The 25,603-nt window shown below is 52.9% G+C and overlaps 8 protein-coding genes across 8 annotated transcripts; 4 read left to right on the top strand and 4 right to left on the bottom strand.

The window, feature by feature from the left end:
• Positions 1 to 10: 10 nt before the first annotated feature.
• On the top strand, positions 11 to 2,435 carry GMORB2_7183 (urea-proton symporter; the record flags this gene model as incomplete). Its single annotated transcript, XM_035469148.1, has 4 exons — positions 11 to 115; positions 183 to 353; positions 480 to 822; positions 895 to 2,435. The coding sequence occupies 4 exons, from the start codon at positions 11 to 13 to the stop codon at positions 2,433 to 2,435; spliced, it is 2,160 nt and encodes a 719-aa protein (XP_035321528.1).
• Positions 2,436 to 4,115: 1,680 nt separating this feature from the next.
• GMORB2_7182 (ser Thr protein phosphatase family) lies at positions 4,116 to 5,989 on the top strand (the record flags this gene model as incomplete). The annotated part of the gene is made up of 2 exons (XM_035469147.1): positions 4,116 to 4,291; positions 4,354 to 5,989. The coding sequence occupies 2 exons, from the start codon at positions 4,116 to 4,118 to the stop codon at positions 5,987 to 5,989; spliced, it is 1,812 nt and encodes a 603-aa protein (XP_035321527.1).
• Positions 5,990 to 6,249: 260 nt separating this feature from the next.
• On the bottom strand, positions 6,250 to 9,260 carry GMORB2_7181 (Protein of unknown function (DUF1620); the record flags this gene model as incomplete). Its single annotated transcript, XM_035469146.1, has 2 exons — positions 6,250 to 6,294; positions 6,363 to 9,260. The coding sequence occupies 2 exons, from the start codon at positions 9,258 to 9,260 to the stop codon at positions 6,250 to 6,252; spliced, it is 2,943 nt and encodes a 980-aa protein (XP_035321526.1).
• A 470-nt stretch (positions 9,261 to 9,730) lies between these two features.
• On the bottom strand, positions 9,731 to 12,179 carry GMORB2_7180 (uncharacterized protein; the record flags this gene model as incomplete). Its single annotated transcript, XM_035469145.1, has 4 exons — positions 9,731 to 11,197; positions 11,252 to 11,991; positions 12,054 to 12,105; positions 12,168 to 12,179. The coding sequence occupies 4 exons, from the start codon at positions 12,177 to 12,179 to the stop codon at positions 9,731 to 9,733; spliced, it is 2,271 nt and encodes a 756-aa protein (XP_035321525.1).
• A 668-nt stretch (positions 12,180 to 12,847) lies between these two features.
• On the bottom strand, positions 12,848 to 13,567 carry GMORB2_7179 (LYR motif-containing protein 4; the record flags this gene model as incomplete). The annotated part of the gene is made up of 4 exons (XM_035469144.1): positions 12,848 to 12,895; positions 13,054 to 13,116; positions 13,184 to 13,348; positions 13,514 to 13,567. The coding sequence occupies 4 exons, from the start codon at positions 13,565 to 13,567 to the stop codon at positions 12,848 to 12,850; spliced, it is 330 nt and encodes a 109-aa protein (XP_035321524.1).
• Positions 13,568 to 14,223: 656 nt separating this feature from the next.
• Positions 14,224 to 15,641, bottom strand: GMORB2_7178 (pre-rRNA-processing protein IPI3; the record flags this gene model as incomplete). Its single annotated transcript, XM_035469143.1, has 2 exons — positions 14,224 to 15,192; positions 15,306 to 15,641. 2 exons carry the CDS (start codon positions 15,639 to 15,641, stop codon positions 14,224 to 14,226), a joined length of 1,305 nt encoding a protein of 434 aa, XP_035321523.1.
• Positions 15,642 to 18,496: 2,855 nt separating this feature from the next.
• Positions 18,497 to 20,563, top strand: GMORB2_7177 (uncharacterized protein; the record flags this gene model as incomplete). The annotated part of the gene is made up of 2 exons (XM_035469142.1): positions 18,497 to 19,225; positions 19,298 to 20,563. 2 exons carry the CDS (start codon positions 18,497 to 18,499, stop codon positions 20,561 to 20,563), a joined length of 1,995 nt encoding a protein of 664 aa, XP_035321522.1.
• A 3,345-nt stretch (positions 20,564 to 23,908) lies between these two features.
• GMORB2_7176 (uncharacterized protein) lies at positions 23,909 to 25,405 on the top strand (the record flags this gene model as incomplete). The annotated part of the gene is made up of 1 exon (XM_035469141.1): positions 23,909 to 25,405. One exon carries the CDS (start codon positions 23,909 to 23,911, stop codon positions 25,403 to 25,405), a length of 1,497 nt encoding a protein of 498 aa, XP_035321521.1.
• Between the last annotated feature and the right edge of the window lie 198 nt (positions 25,406 to 25,603).

Genomic DNA, 25,603 nt, shown 5'->3' with positions numbered 1-25,603 from the left:
AAGAGATATAATGGCTAGCGAAACTGTCATCCTCCCCCAAGGGGCGGGATACGGTGTCGTCGTCGGCATTGGTTTCTTCTTTGCACTGCTCATGGCAGGAATTACTTGGCTTCAGGTGAGTTTCTCTCTGTCGCGATGGCTGTTGCAGAAGATACATGTACACCTGCTGAACTAATGTCCAGAACCGCTACACTGATTACTCTACCAGGGGGAGTGAAGAGTTCAACACAGCCAGTCGCAGCGTCAAGGCTGGTATGGTGGCTAGTGCCGTCGTTTCTGCTTGGACATGGGCAGCTACTCTCCTCCAGAGCTCCACGGTAACCTATGAGTATGGAATCTCAGGTCCATTCTGGGTAAGTGATATCTTTCTCAACTGTCTCTCTGGGGCTCCCTTAAGCTAACCATACATGGCGATACAGTGTAAGTGCATACATTCTCGTACTTCAACACACAAATCACATCTACAGCTGTCATGCTAGCTGTTGCTCGACGTTAAAGTAAGTACTGACATGGATTTAGACGCTGCCGGTGCCACAGTCCAGATCTTCATGTTCTCTGTCATAGCCTGCAAGGTCAAGCAGAATGCCCCACGATGTCACACGTTTCTCGAGATTGTTTACGCGCGATATGGCCCGGCCACGCACATCGTCTTCATCTGCTTCGCCCTTACTACGAACATTCTCGTCGCAAGCCAGTTACTCCTCGGAGGAAGCGCCGTGGTCACATCACTCACGGGAATGAACGTCTATGCTGCCGTGTGGCTCATTCCCATGGGTGTAGCAGTATATGTTGTCCTTGGTGGTCTGCGAGCCACGTTTTTCTGTACGTTTTGCGTCTGATACTCCCGCATTCGGTATATAACTGGAACCTGGCGCTGACTTCGATGAATGGCAGGCGACTACTCTCACACCGTAATCGTCATGATCATCATCCTGTACTTCATGTTCAACACCTATGCTACCAACGACCTCATCGGCTCCCCGACAGCAATGTACAACCTCATCAAGAAGGCGGGCGAGGAGCGCCCCGTCGCAGGAAACTATGAGGGCTCCTACCTCACCATGAAATCCAACCTCGGTCTGGTATTCGCCGTCATCCAGCTGTGTTCGGGGATGGGCACCGTCTTCCTCGACCAAGGCTACTGGCAGCGCGCTATTGCCAGTCGTCCCTCCACCGCCGTAAAGGCCTACATCCTTGGCGGTCTGGCGTGGTTTGCCATCCCCTTTGGCTTCGCCACGACGCTGGGTCTTGCGGCCGTCGCCCTGACCGACCACCCGAGTTTCCCGACGTACCCTAACAAGATGACAGATGCGCAGGTGTCGTCCGGGCTCTCGGCCTGCTTCGGTGCCCAGACGCTCTTGGGAACGCATGGAGCTATTGCCCTGCTCATCACACTCTTCATGGCTGTGACGTCGTCATCATCTGCCCAGCTAATTGCCGTGTCGTCCATTCTGACTTTTGACATCTTCAAGACCTACATCAAGCCAACTGCTACGCCCAAGCAGCTCATCATGGTGGCCCACGTCATGATTTGCGTGTTTGCCGTCGTCATGGCCCTTTTCGCATCTATCTGGAACATCATCGGCATCAGCCTTGGATGGCTCTTTGTCGTCATGGGCCTCATCATTGGCGGCGCCGTCTTCCCCGCTGCCTTTACCGTTACCTGGAAGGGCCAAACCCGTCTTGCGGCCATTGTCGCGCCACCCTCTGGTCTGGCTGCTGGCCTGACCGCTTGGCTCGTTGAGGCCGAGGTCTATTACGGTACCCTCAATGTCACCACTACTGGATCTCCCTACCCAACACTGGCTGGCAACATGGCCGCCGTCCTGACTGGTCTTATCGTCTCCATTGTTGTGTCACTCGTATTCCCTGACAAGAAGACGTTCAACTGGGAGACTACCCGCAACATCAACGTCCACATTCCCATGGGGGCTGCCGTCCGAATGCCCGCTAGCGAGGGAGAGGGGGAGGTAGAGGGTGAGAAGTGTGACGACGATAACCGGAATACTGTTGCAAGGCCTGATACTGAGACCGCCGACGGAAGCGTCTCTGCAGAGGCTCCGACACCTAACGAGTCCGCCGAAGAGGGCGATAAGTCTTCATATCCGCAGCTTCAATCCCTCCGAAACCCAGAAGCTCTCGAAGATGAAAAGTTCCTGGAAAACCCCAAGGCCCTTCGTCGCCACTACTGGATCGCTCTTGTCCTCTCCATCGTCCTTTCATTTATAATGGATTTCCTAGTCCCCATCCCCATGTTTCTCTCCCACTATATATTTTCCCATGACTTCTTCTATGCCTGGGTGGTCATCTCATTCATCTGGGTATTTGCCGCTATGGGTATCTCTGGGCTTCTTCCTCTCTGGGAAACGCGACATTTCTGGAAGGGGTTCTTCCGTGAAATTGCTCGCAGGGAACACAAGGAGCAGAAGGCTTGAGAAATGTCCTACGTGGGCGTTGATATTCGCAATATCGTGAAGGAGGGAAGTGGGGAACTGGAACTGATGGCTCAGAAAATATGTCAGTGACGATAGATTGTCGATTTCGAGGTTATGATACTACTATGATAGATGTTGAGATTATATGCTCTTCTTCGCTCTCTTTTTTCTCCTTTTCATCTTCTCTCTCTCTTAGACGGGTGCTGAGCCATGTCTTTACCACTCAGACTTATCCATTCTTAACAAGCCCTTACGCACGTCTGACAGAGAAGCTCCGATGAAGTTTGTGATTGCCGCATTTCTTGAATAAACGCATGGTTGATCTTAGTTTGTGGTGACAACTCCTGGCTATTTCGACCATCATCAAGTGGTGTGATTTTGTGCTTCAGATGGGAGAGCTTACGTGAACCAGGCTTGGTCTGTAGGTTATCCTGAAACCTCTTCTCGCGATCAGGAAGAGCGTTGAACGCTTTGGAGAGTCGCCCCATGAACTCTTCATCCATGAGAGAGTTTATGCTGTGCTCTCTTTTTTTTTATACTTTTTTTTATATATTTCTCGATATGAACTATCGGGTTATCGGGATAATTGGATTTCGTCATACCCACTAGTTTCGAGGATGCTATGGCGCAATTGAACGTCCCACTGCAGGTTGCACTGCAGGTCGTAAGCTAATGGACGATTCACTCTCAATCAAGCCTTTGACAGCGTGATAAGATCCAGAAACAGGGCTGAATCGCATAGATCCTATTTGTCGGGATGGTTGGGTTCATCCTTTGAACAAAGAGTGCACCAAACCGATCTAAAGCCTGCCCACCAACAGTAATACACCAGCAGTACACCAGCAGTACGTACAGCTGGCTCGGTGGTCACCCTTTAGAGTGAATATTCAATCTTGGAAAAGCAGCTGCCGGTTGTGAGTACTCCCAAGATTCAGGTATAACTGCAGGTACAGACCGTTAGCCACTTAATGACATTCCTCTCAGAGACTTGAGATTCTATCTCGCCGTTATTAATGTGCAATCTGAGAGGAGGAGCCCAATACCACGGCCATGCAACCTTAGCTCATAAGGCAGACCGAACTGGGAATGGGTTGGTCCCATGTCATTTGCGGATGAGAAGAAAGATGAGACATACAAATATCAATATTCAAGTTTCGAGATGATTGATGGCATGAAGACGAGAATGCTGGAGAAATGCTTCACTTTCCTGGCAGTATTATTAATCCGTGTCGCTCCTGCCTCCTAGTCTTACAGTAATTGGGAATCGATCATTGGCGGTCTCGACAGTGGCCTAAAGTGAACTATACATGTAACTGTACAGATTACTAGTGGTGTACGGAGTATTCACAGCAATACTGTATTAATACGGAGTACAGCGCAGGGTATTAATACCTGCAGGCTACGGGTTACGGGCTCAACTATTGATGGGTGCATGGATGGAGGCGTCCAGTCACTTTTGCACCGGACTCTAGCTCAGTTGCTTCCGCCCCACAGTAATGTGATGTCAGGCGCTACCAGAGAGCCATCAGGGTTCCTTCCTGCTTCGGCATCCCCAACCCCGCGAGACTTGACCTTGCATCTACCATACACCGCTCCTGGCCCCATCGGTTGCTTCATGGACGCACCGAAGACGGCCTGGCACTAGCTGCTCTCTCCATTAGAATTAACAAACTACGAGAAATGATGCTGTCGCCGACGACGGTGCTTGCCGTGGCCGCCGCGGCTGGCTTGGCCAATGCCGCTCAGCCTGGTGCTGTCCAGCCAGTTGAGGCTCCCATGCGCAGCCTGACCTGGGGCCAGATCAACTTCCTCCACACGACGGATACACACGGCTGGCTCGGCGGTCACCTTTTAGAGTGAGTACACAATCATCAATAGTTTCATGCCTCGTCTCGGCGTAAGGCTGACACGGGAGAAGACCCCAATACTCAGCCGATTGGGGAGATTACATATCTTTCTCGCACCACATGCGCAATAAGGCCGACAGCCGCGGATCCGATCTCCTTATTATCGACACTGGAGACCGCGTCGAGGGCAACGGCCTGTATGATGCTTCTTCTCCCAAGGGGCTTTTCCAATACGGAATTTACGCCGAGCAGGATGTTGACATCCTCTGCACCGGAAATCACGAGCTATACCAACCTTACTCGATCGAGCGTGAACACAACACCACGGTGCCCAACTTCAAGGACAATTATGTGGCGTCAAACCTTGATCATGTTGACTTGGAGACGGGCGAGCGGTCACCCATGGCCCAGCGCTTCCGCAGGTTCAAGACAAAGAACCAGAACCTCGACATCATTGCCTTTGGTTTCATCTTTGACTTCACTGGCAATGCCAACAACTCAGTGGTTCAGCGCGTTGAGGATACTGTCAAAGAGGATTGGTTCCTTGATGTCATCAAGGAGAAGCCTGATCTGTTTGTCGTTACCGGCCACATCGGACTCCGCATGGAGGAATTCGAAATAATCTTCAAGGCCATGCGCAAGGAAAATTGGCACACGCCCATCGCCTTCTTTGGAGGGCATGCGCATGTCCGCGATACGCGTAAATTTGACTCACTGTCGTTTGCCATGGCTAGTGGCCGATACATGGAGACAATTGGCTGGATGTCAATTGATGGTATCAAGCGCAGCGAGGATGATACGTCGATTGAGGCTACACCCAGCTTCTCCCGCAAGTACCTCGACAACAACCTCTACGGCATGTATCATCACACCGGCCTGAACGAGTCCACATTCCCGACCGACAAGGGAACGAGGGTCAGCAAAGCAATCCACCGCGCTCGTCAGGCCCTGGACCTTGATTATCAGTTCGGGTGTGCCCCCCAGAGCTACTGGATGAGCCGCAAGCCCTACCCGCACAAGGACAACATCTACTCCCTTATTACAGATGAAGTCTTCCCGGGCGTTGTCATCAATGAGAAGCGCAAGGACAAGGCTCGGATTGCCCTCATCAACACCGGAGGTATCCGCTTTGATATTTTCCAGGGTCCTTTTACCCGCGACAGCACTTACATCGTGAGCCCGTTTGTCAGCGGATTCCGATATGTGCCTGACGTGCCGTGGAAGGTGGCCAAGAAGGTGAATGATCTCCTCAATAGCGGTGGCCGTATCTTTAGCGCAACTGGCCTCGACACCAAATTCATGGCCAACCCCGATCAAATGGAACCCATCGTTCAGAGAGTCGAGGAGAACCCACATCTCGAGCTGCGCAGTGTCCAGGAGCCTCTCGGAAAGAGCCAGCCCGATCTTATCGGCGGCTACACCACAAAGGACGACGTCGGTACGGACGGCGACGACACGGTGCATGAGAAACTAGAGTTCCACGCGCAGCCCAACAGTATCCAGTCAGAAATCGCCTTCCCCGCTGACGGGAGTGACCCCGAGACGGTGGACGTCGTCTTCATCGACTTTATTCAGCCGTGGGTCATCCCGGCCCTCAAGTTCAGCGGAGGTGACTACACCGACGATGATGTGAAGCAGTACATGGAAGGCACTTTTACATACAAGTTCTCGCAGTGGATTTCAGAGAACTGGAAGGGCGAGTGCTAATAGTAGTTTTATTTTTCTGGTTACTTATCAGGACGCAGAGCAAGAATGGGAATGTTAATTTTCAACGCGATCAACAATAGAAAGCACATCAAGTTTATTTATAACGCATTTTTCTGCCTTCCCGTACCTCTTGTCCTTGTCCCTTTTCATCGCTTAGAACGTGTTCATTGCCGAAAGCGTATTTCCTGCCATCTCCTCTCTACTTCCCCGCCACCTAGATTTCATACATTATATCCGCGACATCTAAATGGCTCCGCAATTTACATGGGTGCCTCCCAAATGCGGTTGATCTGCTTGCTACGGACCTTGAAGGTTGTTAGTATATCAAATCATAGAACATATATAAAAGAATGACGTGAAGAGGGAAACATACCATGGGGGCCAAGAACACGACACCACCAAACAAGGCAACGACAGTGAGTATCAGACTAGCCTTGTTAAAACCCTTGCCGAGGATATCAAAGACACCGCTGGGCGCGACGCGCGTAGCAAAGACGTCAACGCCATACGCTACGACGAGACTTGTGCTCTCCACGACAGCGGGGGCGGCGACAATGGCACGAACACCAATGACATCGCGCTCGTGGGAGACGATGCTTCGCGGATCGACCTCCAGGGCGGCGGCGTAGCGCTGGAGACCCTCAGCCTCCATCTCGGCAGGGGTGGGGTCCCGTCCCACCGGGCGACGGGGGTCGACGGCCATACGGGGAATGCCGACGATGGCGTGCGTCTCGGGCATATAGGCTAGGACCTGCCGGTTACTGATTCCTTGGCGGGTCTGGGTGACTGTCATCTTGTCGAGTGGCTGGCCGGTGACCCACGTCTGGGAGACGACCCAGGGGAGCGGCGGGGCCGTAGGCCTGTCGACGGGCTCAAGGGAAGACGAATTGGCCGCATCGCCGAGCGGGCCGCGGTCGTTGGGCGCAGCAGACTCGTACAGATCCGACGAAGCGATTTGGTATCCCTTGACTAGGCGGCCGGTGCCGTCGTTGAGATTGTACTGCCCGAAGAAGGAGCACACGTGCCAGTTTTCGGCCATGGTGCACGACACGGATTTGGTGCCATCGACGCCCTCGTACTCTTGCGAGGCAAGGATCTGGCCCGAGACCGTGTCCACGGTGCGGACAGATAGCGTGGACGCCTCTGAGTTGACGAGAGCCACAGTGATGCTGTTGGGGTTCAAGTACTTGTACTGTACGCTGCGGTCGCCAAGGACACGGCCAATAGAGGCAACCGGGTCGTGGAATGCGCGCGTGGCAATGTCAGCGATATGCTGGTCGGGGAGGGCCTGGAGCTGCCAGACTTCCTGCTTCTCGAGCTTTTCGCCACTGGTGACGATCTTGAAGCCCTTGAGCACGTCCTTGTTGTCCCGGATGACAATGGTGTCCTTGGGAACCTGATCAGTGGGAATGTCGCCGAGGAGCTTGCCCTCGGAGTCAAAGGACAGAAGCCAGGGGCCGTTGGCACCCTCGACAACGGAAGCGCTGGTGACGGCAAGTGGGGCCTCAGGGACGACGACGCTGAGGACCTCGCCAGTGATGGCGTTAATCTCGACATACTCACCCTTGGAGCCAGATGCGATGACGGTCGAGTGTGTTCCCTCCTTGGACACAATGCCTTTGATATCTAAGGACTGGCCAGCCGGCTGGGGGAAGACAAGAGTTGACCACACAATACGGCCACCGTTACCAGTATCAACACCGTAGAAGCGTCCACGACGGGTGGCCAGGACAATGATCTTGTTGAAGCCAAACGAGTCGCGATGGAGCTTGCCATCCGTCGGGGAGGACACCTCGCCAACGACGCTATCAATGAAGCGCCTGGGTATCGACTGGATCCAGGCAGGAAGGTACTGCAGGTCATTAACATGACGGTTGATACGGTGAATATAGGCAGAGATGGGGTTAGTGTGAGCCTCCTGCTCGAGAACCTTCGCCAGATCTTCATCTTCGGGGACATCAGCCCAAACAGCTGCGACGGCTCCACTAAGGCCCTCAGGACGGGCCCAGTCCTTGGCGCCGTTGCGGACTAGTACCCAGTCTTCGTCTACGGTGACGACCGCCGAGCGAACAGCATAGTCGTCACTGCTTGGCTTCTTGACGACTTCGGAGACGGCGCGGACGGGCTTGATGTTGCTAGCCTTGTCCAAGGCCCACCGGGCAAGAACGCCATGGGACTCGGACGAGACGATGATGGCTTCGTCCTCAGTGATGCGAGTGAAGTACACGTTGCCGGCGTCTGAACTTGTGGAGAAGGCATCCTGAGACTCGAGATGAGGGAGTTCGTAGGCTTTTTTGATCTGGCCATTTTTCAAATTGGTGTGGTAGACCTCAGCTTTGCCACCCGACGCGCTCCTGGCGTGTACCAAGAAATGCGGCTGAGACTGAAGCTTATGGGGGGCGTAGACAGAGACGGAAGTAGTGCCGGACGGTAGGGAGATTTCTTGCTTTCCTTTTGCGCCTAGGATGTGAACACTGAGCTTCGACAGGGAGCTGTCGGTCCAAGCGACAATGGGGGCAGCTGAGTTGGCGCCAACAAACATGACATCGGCAGCGGTCTTGACGTCACCCTTGGACCCGACGACCCAGTCATTAACACGCGAGCCCGTGGCCGTGTCGAGTGCCGTGACCTTGAGGTTGTAAGATCCAGGCGATCCGTGGAGCGAGATGACGTGGATGTTGGCAATGTTGGTCGATACCTGCAGGGGCACGTCCTTGTTGTGGTTGCGGAACTCCCAGATGACGGTACCGAGGGCGCCATGGATGCGTCGCAGGACAGTGACGCCCTCCTCATCAAAGAGGGCCAAGACATCCTTACGCGGCGTCTCCGTCATTTCCATAATCTCCAGATCCCTGACCTGCCCATCGAATTGGGTCGTCCAAACGTTCCTGCCAGACAGGGCGCTCCAGGCGTGTACAGACGAGCCGTGCGCCGCTACCACCCAGTCCTCGTCCTCCGGGGCGCGAAAGTGAACCCCGCCACCAACACCGTCATCATTCGTGATGGGGGCACCGTTGTCCGATATCTGACGACGCCAGACAATGGCGCCGTTGCTCGGGTTCACGGCACCAAAGACGCCAGAATCGCCCGCCGTGTACAGGAGGCTCGCCTTGTCGTCCTTGCGCGGGCGGTGGAAGAAGGTCGTCTCGGACTGCGGCAAGCCAAATAGGGCGTGGTGGAAGTCGACATGACCGACTTCATCCTGGAATACAGCCGCTGCTGGCGACGAAGAAACCGCCAGCAGCAGGAAAAAGTTGACTAGGCGCCACATGGTTTGTCTATCATGGGCTTTGGGGTGCTGTTGGAGCTACGTTTGAGCTTCGAGTTGCCTTGGCTCGCCCATGTGGCCACTGAGCCGCGGGGTGCCAAATGTGGATTAGTGCAGCTTTGGGTGCACAGGGTGGATGACTCAGCTTTTTCTGCTCCCATATAAAAGAGATATACATATACTATTATCTGTAGCATGAACAGTGAACCGAGGAGTTGAAATCATACAGCATGTTCTTCTACAAAACGTTACTGTCATGTTTTATCCAAAATCCGAATGAGAGCTGGAGATTAATATAGTTGTAAACCAAAAGCATAATATGTAATAAATACAAACGGCGCGTCAAAACTCCTTCCCAAAACCCCACCCCAAAGCTACTAGTAATACGTTATTCAGCCCGAGCACGCGTACTCGGCCCAGTAAACCATATACACAGATCTCCAAAAGAAATATCCCAATGTGATTCGCCCTCTTTATTCAGCGATAGCTGGTGAATCTGTACCGTTGCTTGCAACTTCTTCGGATTTCTTTGCATTATCATCAGCCTCCGTCGCCTTGGTCTCATGTTCTTGGGCGGAAGGCTCGTCAGCAGTAGTCGCCGGCGCAGGGGTAGTCTCATCCTTGGAAGAGTCCTCTTTGAAGTTTTCCTCCTTAGGGGATTCTCCTTTGGGAGACTCGTTCTTGGAGGTGTCATCGTCCTTAGCTCCCTCATCCTTGGAAGCAACCTGGTCCAGTCCACTCATGACAGTATCTATCAAGTCAGGCTCGTCCTTGGCGGGAGAGTATGATTCAGAGGTGGCTTCAGGCTTGGGCGCTTCTTCTTTGGGCTCCTCCAGTTTTTTCAGCTCACTATCAGCCACAGGAACAGAAGAAGCCTCCGCAGTAGCTGAGTCCTCGAGTTTCTCTTCCTTGGGGGGCTCAGCCTGCTCGGGAGCCTCCTGGATGTCAGAGGTCACCTCGGGAGGAGTAGGTTCCTTTGCTTCTTCTTTCAGCTTGTCGGCAGTACCAATAGGCTCAGGCTGAGCAGATTCAGGCTGAGACGGCTCAGCCGGCGCTGACGGAGCATTTACATATACGTCGCTCGACTCGGGCGTCTTCTCCCTTTCCTCGGTCGGCTCAGCATCATTTGAGGCAGAGGGCTTGTCAGACGAAGGATCCGCGTCAGGAGAAACAGCAGATGAGGCCTCTTCCTTATCTTGAGGAGCATCTCCGGACAATGCTTCTGAAGGTTTTTCTTCCTTTGAAGGCGAGGTTTCTTTGGGGGATGCTTTCGGCGAGGAAATGTTGCCCACTTGCTCAGGAGGTGGGAGTAGGAGAGTCGCATCCGTTGATGGCTCCTTGGCTGGGGCATCCGTCTGCAGCACCTCACTGGACGGCTCCTTGGGAGTAGAGGCTGAGCGCTCTTCTGCAGCGGCTGGCTCTTCAGCAACAGGCTCAACTGGCGATTGCGCTTCAGAGGCCAGCGCTTTTTCAACGGGAGCGTCAGTTATCAGCTCTGTCTGAGAGGTAGGGTCTGAGTTCACTGGCGGCACGGGCGATAAAATAGAGACGTTCTTGAGCGGACTGCCCTCAGTTTTGGGGGACGGAGGGGCTGGAGGAGCAATCTCGGAGGTGTTGAGAGATGACGACTCCGCGGGGACGACTGATTCCTGGTTGGTCTTCATCTCGATGTCTGCAGATTCAGCCTGAGACTGAGGTTCGGGTGCAGCGACAGGCTCCTGGATGGAGACAACATCCACCATCTCCTTGTCCTGCAGGCTTTCAGAGACCTGGGTGGTATCTCTCTGGTTGACCTCTGTCGTCTCGTCGCCCTCCCCTTCGTAGCCATCGTCGCCCTCGTCATCATCATCGTCGTTCTCATTTTCATTCTCGTTTTCGTTCTCGTCCCCATCAGCCATTTCGCTATCGACCATAGTATCTTCGACTTCATTCTTGACGCCCTGAAACTGAGTCAGATTTTCTCTGCACTTCCACGGGCGCGCGACTTGACTTACGGCTTCATCGTCGTTCTGCGGCTTGTGAGGGGCATCAACACCGGTTGGGGTAGCGACAGCTCTAGTGATGCCCCGAGAAGGCCCGTTCCAATGGCCCCTACCCTTCTTCCTGCCCCTACCAGGGCCAGCCTTCGCCTTCCTCTTGGGCGGCGGCGGCCTCCGGCGGGGCTGGGACTGGGTCGCGCCGAAAGCTTCTCCACCCTGGGCGGTCGAGACGGGCTCTATCCTGGTGGAGATGATTTCACCATCAACAGGCTGACCATCCTGTAGGGTGACATCCTCCGTGTAGGCATTACCCGCAGCGTCTATCCTCCTAACAGTGGCACGCGTGACAGTCTGGCCCGAAGCCCTGTCCTCCACCGTCTTGCTAGCGATGGTGACGGTGCCCTTTCGGCGTTTGGCGAGATATGACAGTGCTGGAGCTTCAACGTTCTTAGGGATCTGCTTCCACAGCTTTACGGTAAAGCCTTGGACCTCGTTCTCGTCCTTCTTGTCCAGCCTGTCGTTGCCGAGGATGTCCACGTCAACTTCCTCCTCCTCAACAGGCGGAGGGCGCTTGTAGAGTCGGCCGGATCTCGCAGCTCGGAGGAGCTCCTGGCTGTGCGGCGGAATCAAGGCCGAGTCTTTAGGCATGCCGTGCAGCAGTTCAACTGCCCATATGTCGTTTTGCTGCTGCTGCTCCGGGGGTGGCGGGGGCGCGACGGACGTCCAGTCCTGACGCCATTGGCGCACGGGAAGACCTTTTTCGAGGGAAACGTCAACTATCAGATGTCTCGAATGGTTTCTGCCATTGATCACAAACCTTCGAAGTCGTCATGTTCGACGTAGCCACCACGGTTGGCCGCGCGTCTAGTCTATCAGAAGCATCAGCAGTGTCGCAACGGTAAACAAATGTGCACGGGTAAGAGATACTCACACCGGGCGCCATCACGCTGCTGTGTCTAAAAAAAAGTAATTTACAGATGCAAAATCTCAAATTTGAAAAAACCACACAATATCTAAATATCAATGAGGTTTGTTAATACAGATGGGGTGGGGTCCTCCGATGGAAGATGCGCGTGGTGATTAAAAGCAGAGGCGAAAGCGATCGCGACCTGGCGCGACCGTTTCAACTATCTTTCGAGAAAAGAAGATTATGTAAGCCATTCCAAGTCCAAACAAAGACGTCGCACCGCAAAGGCAATGTGCCGAATGCCATAATATATATAGCATATCTAATTGGTTTTATTTTACGCATATGGGAAATGAAATACGGTATTATCTAGTTGAACTCCTGAGTCTATGGTTCCTCGGACCAGGAAACGCATAATCGCAGCCTGTGACGGATGCCGCGCATGCGTACTGCTGTCGACCTTCACCCACATTCTGACAGGGGTGTGGTTGTAAATGCGCACACTCTAAGCAATATTAATTCATATTTGCTTCGAAGTAGAGGAATGTTTCATTATGCCACCCAAACTCCAGGCCGCCTTTGTCCGTCGCAGCCGAACCACGATCAAGCCCGACCGTGGTATCAATATTGTTTACAATGTCGACGTCCGCCATGCCATCCCATCTCTTAGTACTGTACAGTGCCTCTTCAAAACCGTAGATATGTTAGTAGCTCCGTCTCTGCGACTCGACCTCAGTTGTGTCTGGAAAATGCTATTAGCCACAGCATCTATGCGCTAGGATGCCTTCGCTGAACTCACCCTGCCTCCTTTTGTATCTTGACCACTTCCCCTGATTACGTTGATTTCCCCTGTTGGAAAGATCGAACAGTCAGCCGCATCATAGAGTCTGAGTCAGAAGCGATAACATACCGGCAAGCCAGTCTCGACGACCAGACGATCCAGTTGGAAGAACTGTCCGATAATGGTTTGTCGCTAACAAAGGAGAAAACGTCAGCCAGTCCATGTCTGTGTTTCGATTCATGCGTGGTGCCGCAAGTACCTTCATAAGCTGCAGGTCGTTGAGGCCCTTTTGCACAAGCTCCTGGATTTTCCGCGGCTCCTCTACCGACATGTTCTCCCGAAAAGCATCTCTCGTCCGTCGCTTCGCATACTCGCGGTAGTTGTAGGCCGTGAACTGGCTTCCCTGGCGCAGGAGCTGACGGTACTGGAGGGGAGGCATCTCTGTTAGCAACCGAGCCCCTGTGGACAGATGGACGTGGTGTGCGCGCCGTCACGGAGGAGGGAGTCATGGAGTCGGAGCTTCCGCGGCAACCGGTAAATGTACAAAAGAGAGAAAACCATGGGTTTTAGAAGGTATGGGAGTACTTACGAGCGACCGTACTTGTTGCGGCATGTCGCCTTTCAATGTTCCAACAGTCGACATTGTGCTTTGTGTCCGTGTTGATGTGTGGTGCGTAATGTCTGAATGGCAAGCTCGAGAATATTTGCCCCGGTTGCCGCTTTCCTTGGGTCCATGATATAATCGCTGTCGGTGTTATCCCGGAGCGGAGAATTCTGTTCTCCGACCAATCGAATAAGCCGATTCGCACTGTGTTTTCTGTCTCGAATTTACCCGTTCTACACAGTGTGCCGGATTTCGATATAGGCTTCACAATGGTTGTCACTTCGGAATGTATGGTTTTTTTAACGATCCAGGGAATAATGGTTTGCGGTTCTCAATTCATCGGTATTGTTATGGGTATCGGAATATACGCACATACACCAAACTCCTATGGACACCCCAGACTCCTGGGTATGTGACAATAGCCAACAGGAAAGAACAATCTTCGATTCCGCGGCCAGCCTTAGCCGGTTGCAGATACGATTCTCAAGGGTTAACAAATCCAGTCCCTCGGTTATCTCATTAATGGAATTATTGACAGAGGTAGAACAGCATCCTACATGGGGCAGGATCTTGTCCATACATCAGTTGCCGTCTAGTGGGTTTGGTAGCGAGAGGGAGCGGGAAATAGACACATGTACATTTGCTGCCGTAGCTCTCAAGATGGTATTTCGCTTATCGTTGCTATTAGTTTGAACTCAGGTACCTAGGGCAGGGCTAAATGTAGATGCCTTCATGGATGCTAGCAGTTTGGGCGATATCCGCGGAATGGAGATTTCCTCAGCCTCGGTCTCCAGCTGATCGACTTCATCGAGCGACGAAAAGGCCATGTGTGCTTTCTGGAGAGTGTCCGAGCTAAATCCCTGAGCACCAAACATCTTGGTGAACCTTGAGTCGGTCGTGGAAGCCTGCTCATTCAGCTTGGAAGTGAAAGTGTGCAGACGGTGTGTCTGGCTGGGCTTCACTACCGTTACGGGAAGAGTCTCTTCTTCGGGGGGGATAATAGGGGAGAAGATGATATTGGTGACAGCAGCATTGACGTTGGCCAGCTGCATTGGTGTACCGCTGGGTGCGAGGTTCCAACGCAAAATCCTGCCATTGGCATGCCCAGTAAGAATGGAGGTGCCGTCATAGTTCCCGGCAATACAGTTCATCTCTCCCGCGTCATCCTCAGCAACAGCGAGAGGTTCGTTCACCTGAACGACAATGGATGGCGGCTCCTGGGCACGATACCCAAGAAGTGGCTTATCGCCGAACAGATCTACAAGGTAGACAGTCCCGCCACTGGACCCGACGTAGAGGGCGCGGGCACAAGGGTCCATGGAGATGCAGAGGGGGGGCGTGGGAAACAGGAGGGTGCGCAATACCTGGCCGGTCTGGTAGTTCCATATAATGCATGTCTTATCCTTGCTAGCAGACACGCATATACTAGACTCGGGATTTGCGCTGGAGGCGGCGACGAGATCCACAATGGCACCCCGATGATTGGAGAGGACGAGATCTGGTTCGGACTCAATCTGGGCATCAAGCTCCAACAATCTTGTCAGGGACCAGACATTGATATTGGAGTCCTCCGAGGCTGAGAGGACATGGTGCGGCGTTACCGCTATGCATGATATTGGCTGGACATGACAGGGAGGTGTAGTGACCTGACGGCCAGTGCAAGTCTATTACAAGACACGTCAGCGATCATCGTAATCTCCGTGCGGTTCTCCCCAAGTAGAGAATATACCGCAGATCAGAAAAAGAAAAGAGAGAAGAAGGGGACAAAGCAGCTAACCTCCCACAGTATGAGTCTGCCCTCTGTCGTCCCGAGAATGAGAGTGTTGCCGGTGAGGGCTATGCTGCGGATCCTCTCGGCAAAAGATACCAAAACTTCTTGGCTACCACGGGCACGAGAATAGACGTGGAGCTGGGCCTTTTGGTCTTGGATAGCAAATATGTGAGAGCTGCTGACGGCCAGACCATGCCTCGGGCACGAACTCTTCTTAAAGGTGGCTTTGACAGTGTACGTGGGCGCCAGGACTTGTGAATAGATGCCAATGTCCTTTGAGATTGCCGTGTTGGCGGCAATAGGAGGCCCGCAGATGGACGAGAAAAACCCTTCGGATAACATCTCGCCCAGTATGCCACAGTGAGGTGCGACTGAACGGATAAAATGAAGAACAAGAAGCGTCAGGATTAAGAGGACGGGTCGAGAACAGCGACGAGTGCCATCCAAGCAGCCAGATAAGGACGGCGAGGCCTATAGGAAGGCTCGAGGAGGTGACAGTTACTGGCGACAACTCGAAAAGCTGGTGAATTGAGGGGGTGTGCCAGGTATTGGCGCGTTCAGACCTCTCTGTCGAAACACTGAGGATTTGAAAGACGTCGACGGACGGCAGAGAAAATCTCGAAGCTGTCACCATAGAAGACCCCGGTTTATTCGAAGAAGCACTAGCAGCGGCATTGAGAGCGGCATAACAGCGCCTGTAACGCCTATGGCCAACACTCGCAGCGCCCTATATCTACCTAAGGCGCTGTCGAACTCCCCTGTAGCTCTGGCGGCTTCAATGAACGTACCAACGGAAAATATCGTTAGTGGCAGGAGCACCCAGCAAAGCCGCCGTCACCTGCCATCTACCATCCACCACAAACAATCCACCGCGAAAACGCGCACGGACAAGATACTATATCGCATTTTTCCATGGCTTTCATCTATCTCCTACATAATCTTCTATATAATATTCTATTAAATAATACTCCCAAGGGACCTCGAGCGCTAACTCGTATCCTATTAGGATCCCATTTACGCACTCTTAGCCTCCTATGGTACTTGATCGTAGTGGATCTTGAGTGAAGAAAGCAGTAGAAATATCATTTATGTAATGTAAGTAGAAACTTCGCTTGAATAAGTCCAGCTATCCGTGCGTATTTTGACTCTGTCCGTGCGTGTTTTCCGGCACAAACAATTGCTTGTTATTTTCTTTTGGCAACTTGCCGGATCGCTCCTTCTTTCCTTCCTTGCTTTTTCGGTTGTCTTTGATTTCTTTTCTGGGTTCTGCGTCTTCCCCCGTCCCATGGCATTCCGTCCTCAACATCCTCACAAATTTTCTGGTTCAATTGGCAATCTTCAGTTGACAATGTGACAAGATGTAGCTGTAGCCATCGTTGTCATCGGGTATGCCGTTGCCTGCTCTGCCTATCTCTGCTCCGATTCAACCTGCTTTTTTTCTGTCTTTTTGACATGCAGCTACACGCGCCAAGTTATATATGCACGTCCTACGTCGCACTAATATTACTTTTGCTGCAATAATATGCAATACGAGTACATTGTGCTGGAGCAAGATCCATCAACTCATCAGATCATGCATCAAGGATCTACCACGCCGCTACTACCGATCTTGACCAGATCCGTGCCCTCCCTTCAGTTCTTTGCATACGATTACAACGGCTAGACACGGCAGCCGGCAGGGGGGGGAAGCACCATCGAAAATGAGATGGTGATGTTGTATGGTATTACGCCTGCTCCCATGGTATGGCCAGCGGAACTCACTGCCATAAGAGCGAAAAATCCATATTACATGGAATTTTTTGAAAACGCGTCCAGCAGGACACCCAAATACCAACTAGACAAGGCAAACTTCTGCCAACTTATGCATTATTACCGGCTTCAGGACCACTTGAGTCTTGTCCAGAAACCAACCCTGCTGCCTCCCCCTCCATGATAGGGCGATCAGCGGGCCCTGTTGTCTGGCAAAATGCAATGTCTCATAACCGCAAGAGGTCCGTCCAGCCACCGATGCCTTTAGCCGCACACGCACCACCACCAGCATTCCTCCGATGACCCCCTGCAGAGGAAGAGGGAGCACATACGTCCTGGTGACGATGGTTGTGATCCCACCATCAACCCCTTAGCCTTGTTACACCACCTCTGCCTCTTCCTAGACAGTCGTGCGTACGGCTTGCTGCTCGTAGCCGTGAGCGCTATCGCCTTTTATTCCGGACAGAATGCACCACACTATGCCCACCGGTGGTTTTCAAAGTTCTCCATGAAACGGCCATCCTATTACATACATGAACAAATATCTCGACATCGTATTCCTGGGATGCCTTGGCTCCCGAGCAATTATACGGCTGATATGGGGTGACGTTGTAGGTTTCAGCAAAGCTTCCCCGCGGCAAATCTGGGCCTAAGCACAAATACGACGGGGCCTGAGCTGGACCGCATGCACGACAAGCGTCGCTCAGGCCCGCGACTAACAGGACAGCCCTACATATACATTCGCAAGTTAACCTTAGCTCCGACTATCACAGTCGGTGGCTCATACACTATGCAGGCTGTAGGCTACTTGCAATCGAGGGTTGCAGTTAACTTGAACCCGAGCATGAGCAGCCATTGCTGTATGTTTGACAGACTGGCCTCCTCGTTGTCCGTTGGCCCCGTCATGATCTCCTCGAGTATCCTTCAAGTGCGGCACGACAGCCATCTCACGGAAGCCCACCTGGAACACACTTGTCTCGGTCATCTGGCAATTTGGTTACTGTCGTCAGCCTGCGACACGAGGTGGCAGCAGCCTCCCTTGCTTGCTTGCCTACTCTGTTGCCTTTTCTCTGTTCAAGCTGCTCGCTGCATGATTTACTTTTCACTTCTCTTTCCTTGCGACACTCCTCCCAGCCTTTTCACATTCGTACATCTTCACCTACGTACATCAAACGCCACTACCCGTACATTGGCTGCCTGCGGGCCTTTTCTACAGCTCGGTCCATCCACACATGTTTGCGCTGGATACTCCGGCGGCTTCTAAGTCACCGGATAGCCGCCGTATCCCAAATCGTCCTCATATTCCGCGCTATAGAACCACACCTATACCGCTCACTCCCCCGATACAGGTCCCAGTTCCGAGAGCAGGACGCAGGAGAGCTTCGTCATCTTCATCCTTATCTACAGCAACCACGGTAACGACATCAACGAGAAGGGCTGTCAAGAGCATGAAAGGCCTTATGCCTCTCGCGCTCTCCCCATCTCTATCCAGCACCTGCAGCTACTCGCCAGTGGAGGAGAACATGGTCAGCAACAAGGTCGATGGTTACTTCCCTGAAATTCTTGCTAGGGATCTAGAAAAGTCTAGTTTTGCCTTTGAATCACGGAGCATGACAGCAGGACGGCCTATTCCAAGCCTTTCGATCGAAAACACAGATACCAAGCAAGTCTGGCCCTGTCATCTTACCAGCTCGTCTCACCCTGCCGCTCCTAAGCCTGGGAAGTCTCTCATCCCCATTCAGGAACAGAATTCGGCTGTGTCCTTCCATCGTCCATGGCACACATCCAAGTTTAACGAGACGTCGAGCGAAGATGATTCGATGACGGAAGAGTGCATGGCAAAGGGCTCAGGAGAACGGCCTATCAGCTTCAACGATCAGTCCATCGAGACAGCTGCAACATCCCTTGGATATTCCAGTCGCTGTACCTCGCCCAAGGAAGATCCCACTTGTGGACATGAATGCAGACAAAGCTGGATCGAGGCCGATTCCGACGACGATGAGCCCGGGATGCACATTGACGCCTTGGAGGAGAACCTAGCACCGCTCTCGCCCCGGCCCCCTACACCACCGGAGTCGGAGAGCAGCAGAGGCTGCAGCACAGACAGCCAAGAGTTACACCAGCCCCTGCACCAGTCACCCATATACCGCAAGAATATGCACAGGAAGTCGCACTCTGTCAGTGGCACTGCATTGGCGTCCCCATCAAGCAGGCGGCGCTCCGAGCACCATTCCGCATCATCGTTCCAGCAGCAGCCCCCTGGAAATCCCTTGAGCTCGTCTCAAGGCCATCGCAACAGTGATGGTCCTCCTACTACTCCTCCACCTGACAGGCGTCGCCGTGCCTCGAGCCTGCACACGCCGACGACCTGGAAGACATCGCACCGTATCGACATTTCTCACAACCGAGGTGACAGCCAAGGGTCAAAATCGGTTGCTGCCCTAGGTCCCACCTACATGGGCGATACCGGCACGGCCACGGGCGAAGAGACAGTGCCGCCAGCGGGCGGGGGCCCGAAGACAAGAAACCGTGTCTTCATTCGCCCGTCGCCTCCCCCATCGCCGCTTCCTAGTGTCGAGTCGTGGCTCAACGGGGCGACGCTGCAGTACGCTGCGCAGTGCCCTGGCGATGAAATGGCCAAGGCAGTTCCCCTCCCCCCGGACGTGGTTGAGACGCTGCGTGTCTCTGTCGCATGCTTTCCGGAGACGATGCTTCTCTCCTCGAGCCTCACAATCGAAACCATCCGCAACTACTCCAAGAAGGTCAGGCAGCCCAACGCGGACCCTGCCAGCAACAGCAGCAGTAGCAGTGGCTCCAGCAGCGGCACCACTATGGCAGCACCCGAGGCTCCGCCCGATTCCCCGCGGCGATCGCTCTGGAAACGAGTGTTACCTTACAAGAAGAGTCCAGCTCCAGGCCGACATCGCGCGCTGCTCGCAGGTACCCACAGTGACATCAAGGCGTCCATCTCTGCACCGGTGGAGCCCTCGAAGCCCTGGATCCCGCTCGGGAACATCTTTGTCAATTGCTCAGACTACATCCTCGATGCCCTCTGGGCACACATCTTGGCCTATAATTACATCTCGGCCCTTGTACCCCGCCCGCCCCCGCGCAGGACGTCATGCCGAGATCAGGCTGACGACAATAACGATGAGATACCCAAAAAGGCTGCGTCACTCCTCGGTCTGGCCATATCTACGGACACTTTCCAGCAGAATCAGCAGGATGGTGACCGAACGAGCGGTAGCAAGCTTCTGTCACCGATGCCGTGGGGTCTTGTCGGGGACGGCATGGTAGCAGATGAATCTCCTAGGGCAGCCAACCATGAGAACACGGCAAAGGACATACAGGCTGGTCTCATGCGTTGCATAATACGACTCATCGCCACGGCCAAGCTGATGACTGAAGATGGAAGCGGCCAGAGACGCGTAGTTGAGATGGAGGCACGTGGGGTCGACGTCCTCTTTACCCGGAGCCTGTGTGAGATTGTCAGGGTGGCTGAAGAATCTGTTTGATTTCTTTGACTTTGGTACCATCTAATACTTTTCTTTTTTTTTCTCCTTTGTCTTGTCGTTGATCCTGACTTTTTCTGCCCCCTTTTCTTTTGACGGATCCACACTGCCAGGCTCTCATTCCCTCTACCCAACACTCTTTTGCAGTAATTTTCCTTCTATTTCCTTTTCCACGTTTGTTTCGTTACTGGGCGTTGTTATCGGACCGAGTCGACTTGACGTTTTCTATATACCCTCTCGTATATATTATATATTTCGCTGATTATTTCCTAATTTCTATTCTTTTTGGGTACCATTTCTTTTTCCATTAGTAATGTGTAAGCATTACTGTCTTTTGTTCTGTCATATCATCCGATCACCGAGCTAGAGTCTGATTTATTCTTCTCGCACAACGTCCCACGAAGGTGGGAAAAGGAAAGGAAAAGTAACGGGGGAAGACAAGTGGAATCAGAGAGTGAGGCGACAAGGAATAAATCAAAACGGCAAAAAAAACGTACAGGATGCGAGGATCGAACTCGCGACCTTAGTGGACCCCTATCGGATGTGGGCACTACGTGATAACCACTACACCAATCCTGCTATTGGATATTGTTTTGGTCATGAGTTATGTCCTATATTCGACAATTGCATAGGCCAGGCTCCAGAGTGGCAATCTAACCACTCCAGGATCCGAAAAAGAGGAAGAAAAACTCGCCGTTTTTTCTCTCAATTTAAGGGATCTCTCGGGGTAGCCAGATTGGCATGGAACGGGATACGTATCTTTACCAGGAGGGGGACCTATGCGATATTAAGTACTACTCTCTCACGTCCTCTGCGCCTACTCCTCAGTTATCAATAATATCTGGTCTGCTCCCACCTTACTTAAACCCTCCAAAGCTCTAAATACGGTAATCCTTCCTTCGCGCCTAACAATGCCACCACCATCTTCTACTTCTTACCGTATTTCGGAATTGTCACGGGTGCTAGTATTTAACCAAGTCAACATTTGCCATCCAGCAGCGTGCCTTGCATCTACCGACAGCCCGCACTCCCTATTTTTTGATAGGGAGGGGCGACAAAGCGCAGCTTTTGTCTGGATTCTTTAGTGACGGTCCGGCTTTCAGTCGAGTTTTTAAACATTACTCACGGCTTTTCACTATTTTCCTGTGATGGGTTTTTTTTTTTTTTTTTTTTTGGGGGGGGGGGGGGGGGGTGGGAGAAAAAGGCNGGTTGAGAGGTTCGAGGAAAAGGATACGAGAGGGGCTATAAAAAAAAGGGGGGGGGGGGGGGGGGGGGGGGGGGCGGTGTTGCAATTATGTTAATGCTTACTTGGTGAGCATCTTGTGTTTTTTCGAATCATAGGACCGTCATTGCGAACAAACATATCTCACTGGTCTACCGGACTAGCTATAATACACAGTAATAGTAAGGAAACTACCAAGTGTCATTCTCATAATATGATTTGGCTCGCGCTGGGAAAATCCCCGCATGATACTGGGTCACTGCCTAATTGATATGTCATGAAGGCTTCGGATTCGCTGCCGGCTCAATGAGGAGAAAGGGAGGGGGAGTGGAAATTATGCTCCATCGCCCCGTCCATCACCTTCGCCAGAGCGGATAAGGGGCAGTCAAGCATGCGCTGGGTTGTAGCCTGCTCCAGACTCTCCCTACCGTGGCCGTCAGGCTCCTCGTTAGATCCAAAGACGTCACTAAAATAGAGCTGAGTGGGCACCCACTCACATACGATATCAACAATTTTAGCCAGGGGTTTCCTCTTCCCGTGCTTAGGGGTCATAGGTGAGTGGGGAGGGATCTGACGTCACAAGTGCGAGGGGAAACATGATGATTTATATGCATCCATTTCTTTCCGCTTGTCCAGTTATGAGGATTGGACCCGTCTTCTGTATCATCCCATTCAGCGGGAGAAGTTCAGCCTTGCCGCCCTGTTTGAGGAACTTGGGGGATGCAAAAACGTACCTTGTATTACTTCTTCAGTTGCACCGAATCCAGAGATGAATGAAGGTGGGATGGCGATATATTTGCGGCCGTTTACCCTACGCAAGCGAAATAAAGTATATGTGCTATTTCCATCATGATCCGCGTACATACTTGGACAATGCTACACGTGATGAGAAAGACGATCGAAAGCAAGAATTACCCAAGGCGGATATGTTGAGAGAACCGTGCCCAGCATAACAGTGCTTGTCCAGAAGCCTCACTGGGGTCACTGCGGCTATGAAAAGGCAGAGCTCTACTAAGCCATACATATCTATGTCCGTGTGTAACAACTAACTCTGCCATCGCACGTAGAGCTCGGACGAATAAACATGTCCCGTTGGTCAATTTCCATCATGATCCACAAGTTCCTCATTGCCACAATGATAGTGTGCCCCCTTCTTCATCGTTGACAGATGCCGGAGCAGAGAAATTCGGTAATCAAGGCGTTGCATGTCGAGAGGTCTATCTGGATACGGAACAGGTAACATCGCGTGAAGCATAGAGAGCTACTGAGGCGATCAGCTTTGTCTTAGCAAAGGCCGGTGAGGCCCAGACGTCTCCAGGCCACATCGAGCAAACGGAATCCTCAGCTGGAACAGCAAAGATGGGCATGATTGAGAGTGCTGGTCAGGCGCTTGACGACTGAATGGCTGTGGACTGGCCTTCGGCCTCTTGGTAGCTATCCAGAAATATCCAATGCCCGTAGCTAAGCGAGATTTGAATAGAAAACATGATACACTACGCCTCTAATATGTAGACATGATGCCACCCAGGCCACCGTTCCTTTGGATTTGTGTTGAGGCCATCTGCCCTGGGCGCATTACTCAGCTACGAAAGGTACCAAGTATGATTATGATTCATCTCGTTTCACAAATATATATATTTCTGCTCGCCCTGCTTTTTTTCTCTTTTCGTCATTCATCTGAACACTTCCCTCCCTATCCATTCACGCCTCGCTTCTTCCTTCTCCCCCCTCACTTCAGCCCCTCATTCAAAAGCAGAGATATCTCGATCGTGTTAGTGACGTGTGTGGCGGAAGGAGGAGAGCGAGGAAACATTGATATTATGCAGTTACACGTGATTCCTGCCGTGTTATCTTTATTATGTTTTTTCGTCAGAATGCTGGTTTATCTTCTCCATCATCCATCCACGGCTATCGGAAACCGACTGATAGATTAGTACCCTTCAAGACACTGCGTAGACCGCATTCGCCAAGTAGCTCCTAAACTCAACGGATAACAACGGCTCGGGTATCTACAACACGTTTCTCGGTGACAATCCCGGCTGCTTGCGTGTCAGCATAGGATGATGCTTGGTCATCGTTTCTTTTAAATACAAGACGTATACGCCACTCGGCTGATCATGGTAGGAATGGAAGACGACGGGGAAATCCGTAACCGCAACCGCGAATGGTGGCATCGAAACCACTACACGGGCGCCTTGCTCTTCAACATCGGGTCGTTCATCCTCCCAGCGCTCTACGGCACCCTCTCCAAGCTATGGGTGGCCGGCATCGACTCGTCACTGGTCGTCCTGACAGACGTGTACACATATATTGGGGTGGTCGCCGAGGTGTTCAACGAGGGGCTCCCACGCGCGGCGTGGGTGATCATAGGTGACAGGGCATCGCGTTCGCTAGCTCAGCGCCTGAGCCTCGCGTACACGCTCATCATAGTCCAGTCGCTTATCGGACTGATCATGAGCGTCGCCTTCGTCACGGGCGCCCCGGCATTCGCGAGGGGTTTCGTCCCGGCCGAGGTTCGCGCCGTGAGCCTGGAGTACGTGCGCATCAGCTCCTTCTCCGCGCTGAGCTCGGCTGTCGAGACGGCCGTGTCTACAGCAACTAGGACCCTGGACAAGCCCGACGTGCCGCTCATCATCAGCACTACCAAGTTTGCCGTCAACATCGTCCTCGACATGCTCCTCATCTCCCGCTTCCACGTCGGCACCCACCGGCCCTCCGTCAACATGCAGGCGGGCATACAGCTTGCGTGCAACATGGCGTCCGCCCTGGTAGGCCTCGGCTACTTCATGTACCGCAGCAGAGCGTACCAGGCCGAGACCGTGACGCAGTGCCCGACTGATGGGCGCGGAGCCGATATCGTGACTTCTGCTGCTCGTCCCAGCTACCGCGCTCTCTCGGTACTCTTGAGACCGGGAATCCTCACCTTTGCAGAGTCGGCGATCCGGAATGCACTGTATCTGTGGCTCGTGAGTACCATCGTGGCACTCGGTTCGCGATACGCCACCGCGTGGGGCATCTTCACCACCATCCGTTGGGGACTGGTCATGTGTCCTGTCCAGGCGCTTGAGGCGACCAGTCTCGCATTCGTCGGCCACCGCTGGGGCTCGTGGCGGAAGGCCATCGGCATTAGTACGCGGAGGCCGCGCCATGTGACGTTCGCTGCGCTGATGCCAATCGCCCGACCGGCGTTCCTGTCGGTCGTCATCGCGCTGGCCTTCGAGGTTCCCATCGCCATCTTCCTCAGTATATGGGGCGCCAGGTCCTTCGCCTTCTACCTCAGCAACTCGCGCGACATCGCCGACATAACCTCACACATGTGGCGGTCCCTAGACTGGTGCTACGTATTCTACGCCGTGTCGACGCAGCTCGCCACAGTCCTTCTTGCCACCCAGCCCAAGTGGTATCTGTACCAGAGCATGGCGAGCAATTTCCTCTACGTCCTCCCCTGGGCCATCGTCTGCCAGGTCAGGAGGCTGGACGAGTCCAACGCCTGGACGTATCACAGCTTCGTTTTCGGCGGCAGTTTGGTCTTTAGCTTTGCCGTTATTGTCGTCGTCGATGTGCTTTGGATGTGGAGCTTGGTGAAAAGGAGGACTACGCTTGAGGTGTTCCGGGATTGTTGACGGACGTGCCTACAGGTTTTGTGTCCGCAGAGGACACTCGGTCCTCCTTTTTCTTTTCCTGAATCGCACCTCTTTTCTTAATCTACTCAATCAAGCTATGTTGCTCATATCTTTTGTTAACTCATCATGTCCAAGCTACGTCGTACCGTAACAGGTCCAAACGTTTGATACTATGGGATGAAAGTGCTGATGAGCCGA

Source organism: Geosmithia morbida, assembly GCF_012550715.1.
Source record: "Geosmithia morbida isolate 1262 chromosome Unknown scaffold_7, whole genome shotgun sequence".
Classification (NCBI taxonomy): Eukaryota; Fungi; Ascomycota; class Sordariomycetes; order Hypocreales; family Bionectriaceae; genus Geosmithia; species Geosmithia morbida.
Note: the sequence above shows the minus strand (reverse complement) of the source record. Positions and strands in the feature narration are given on the sequence as shown.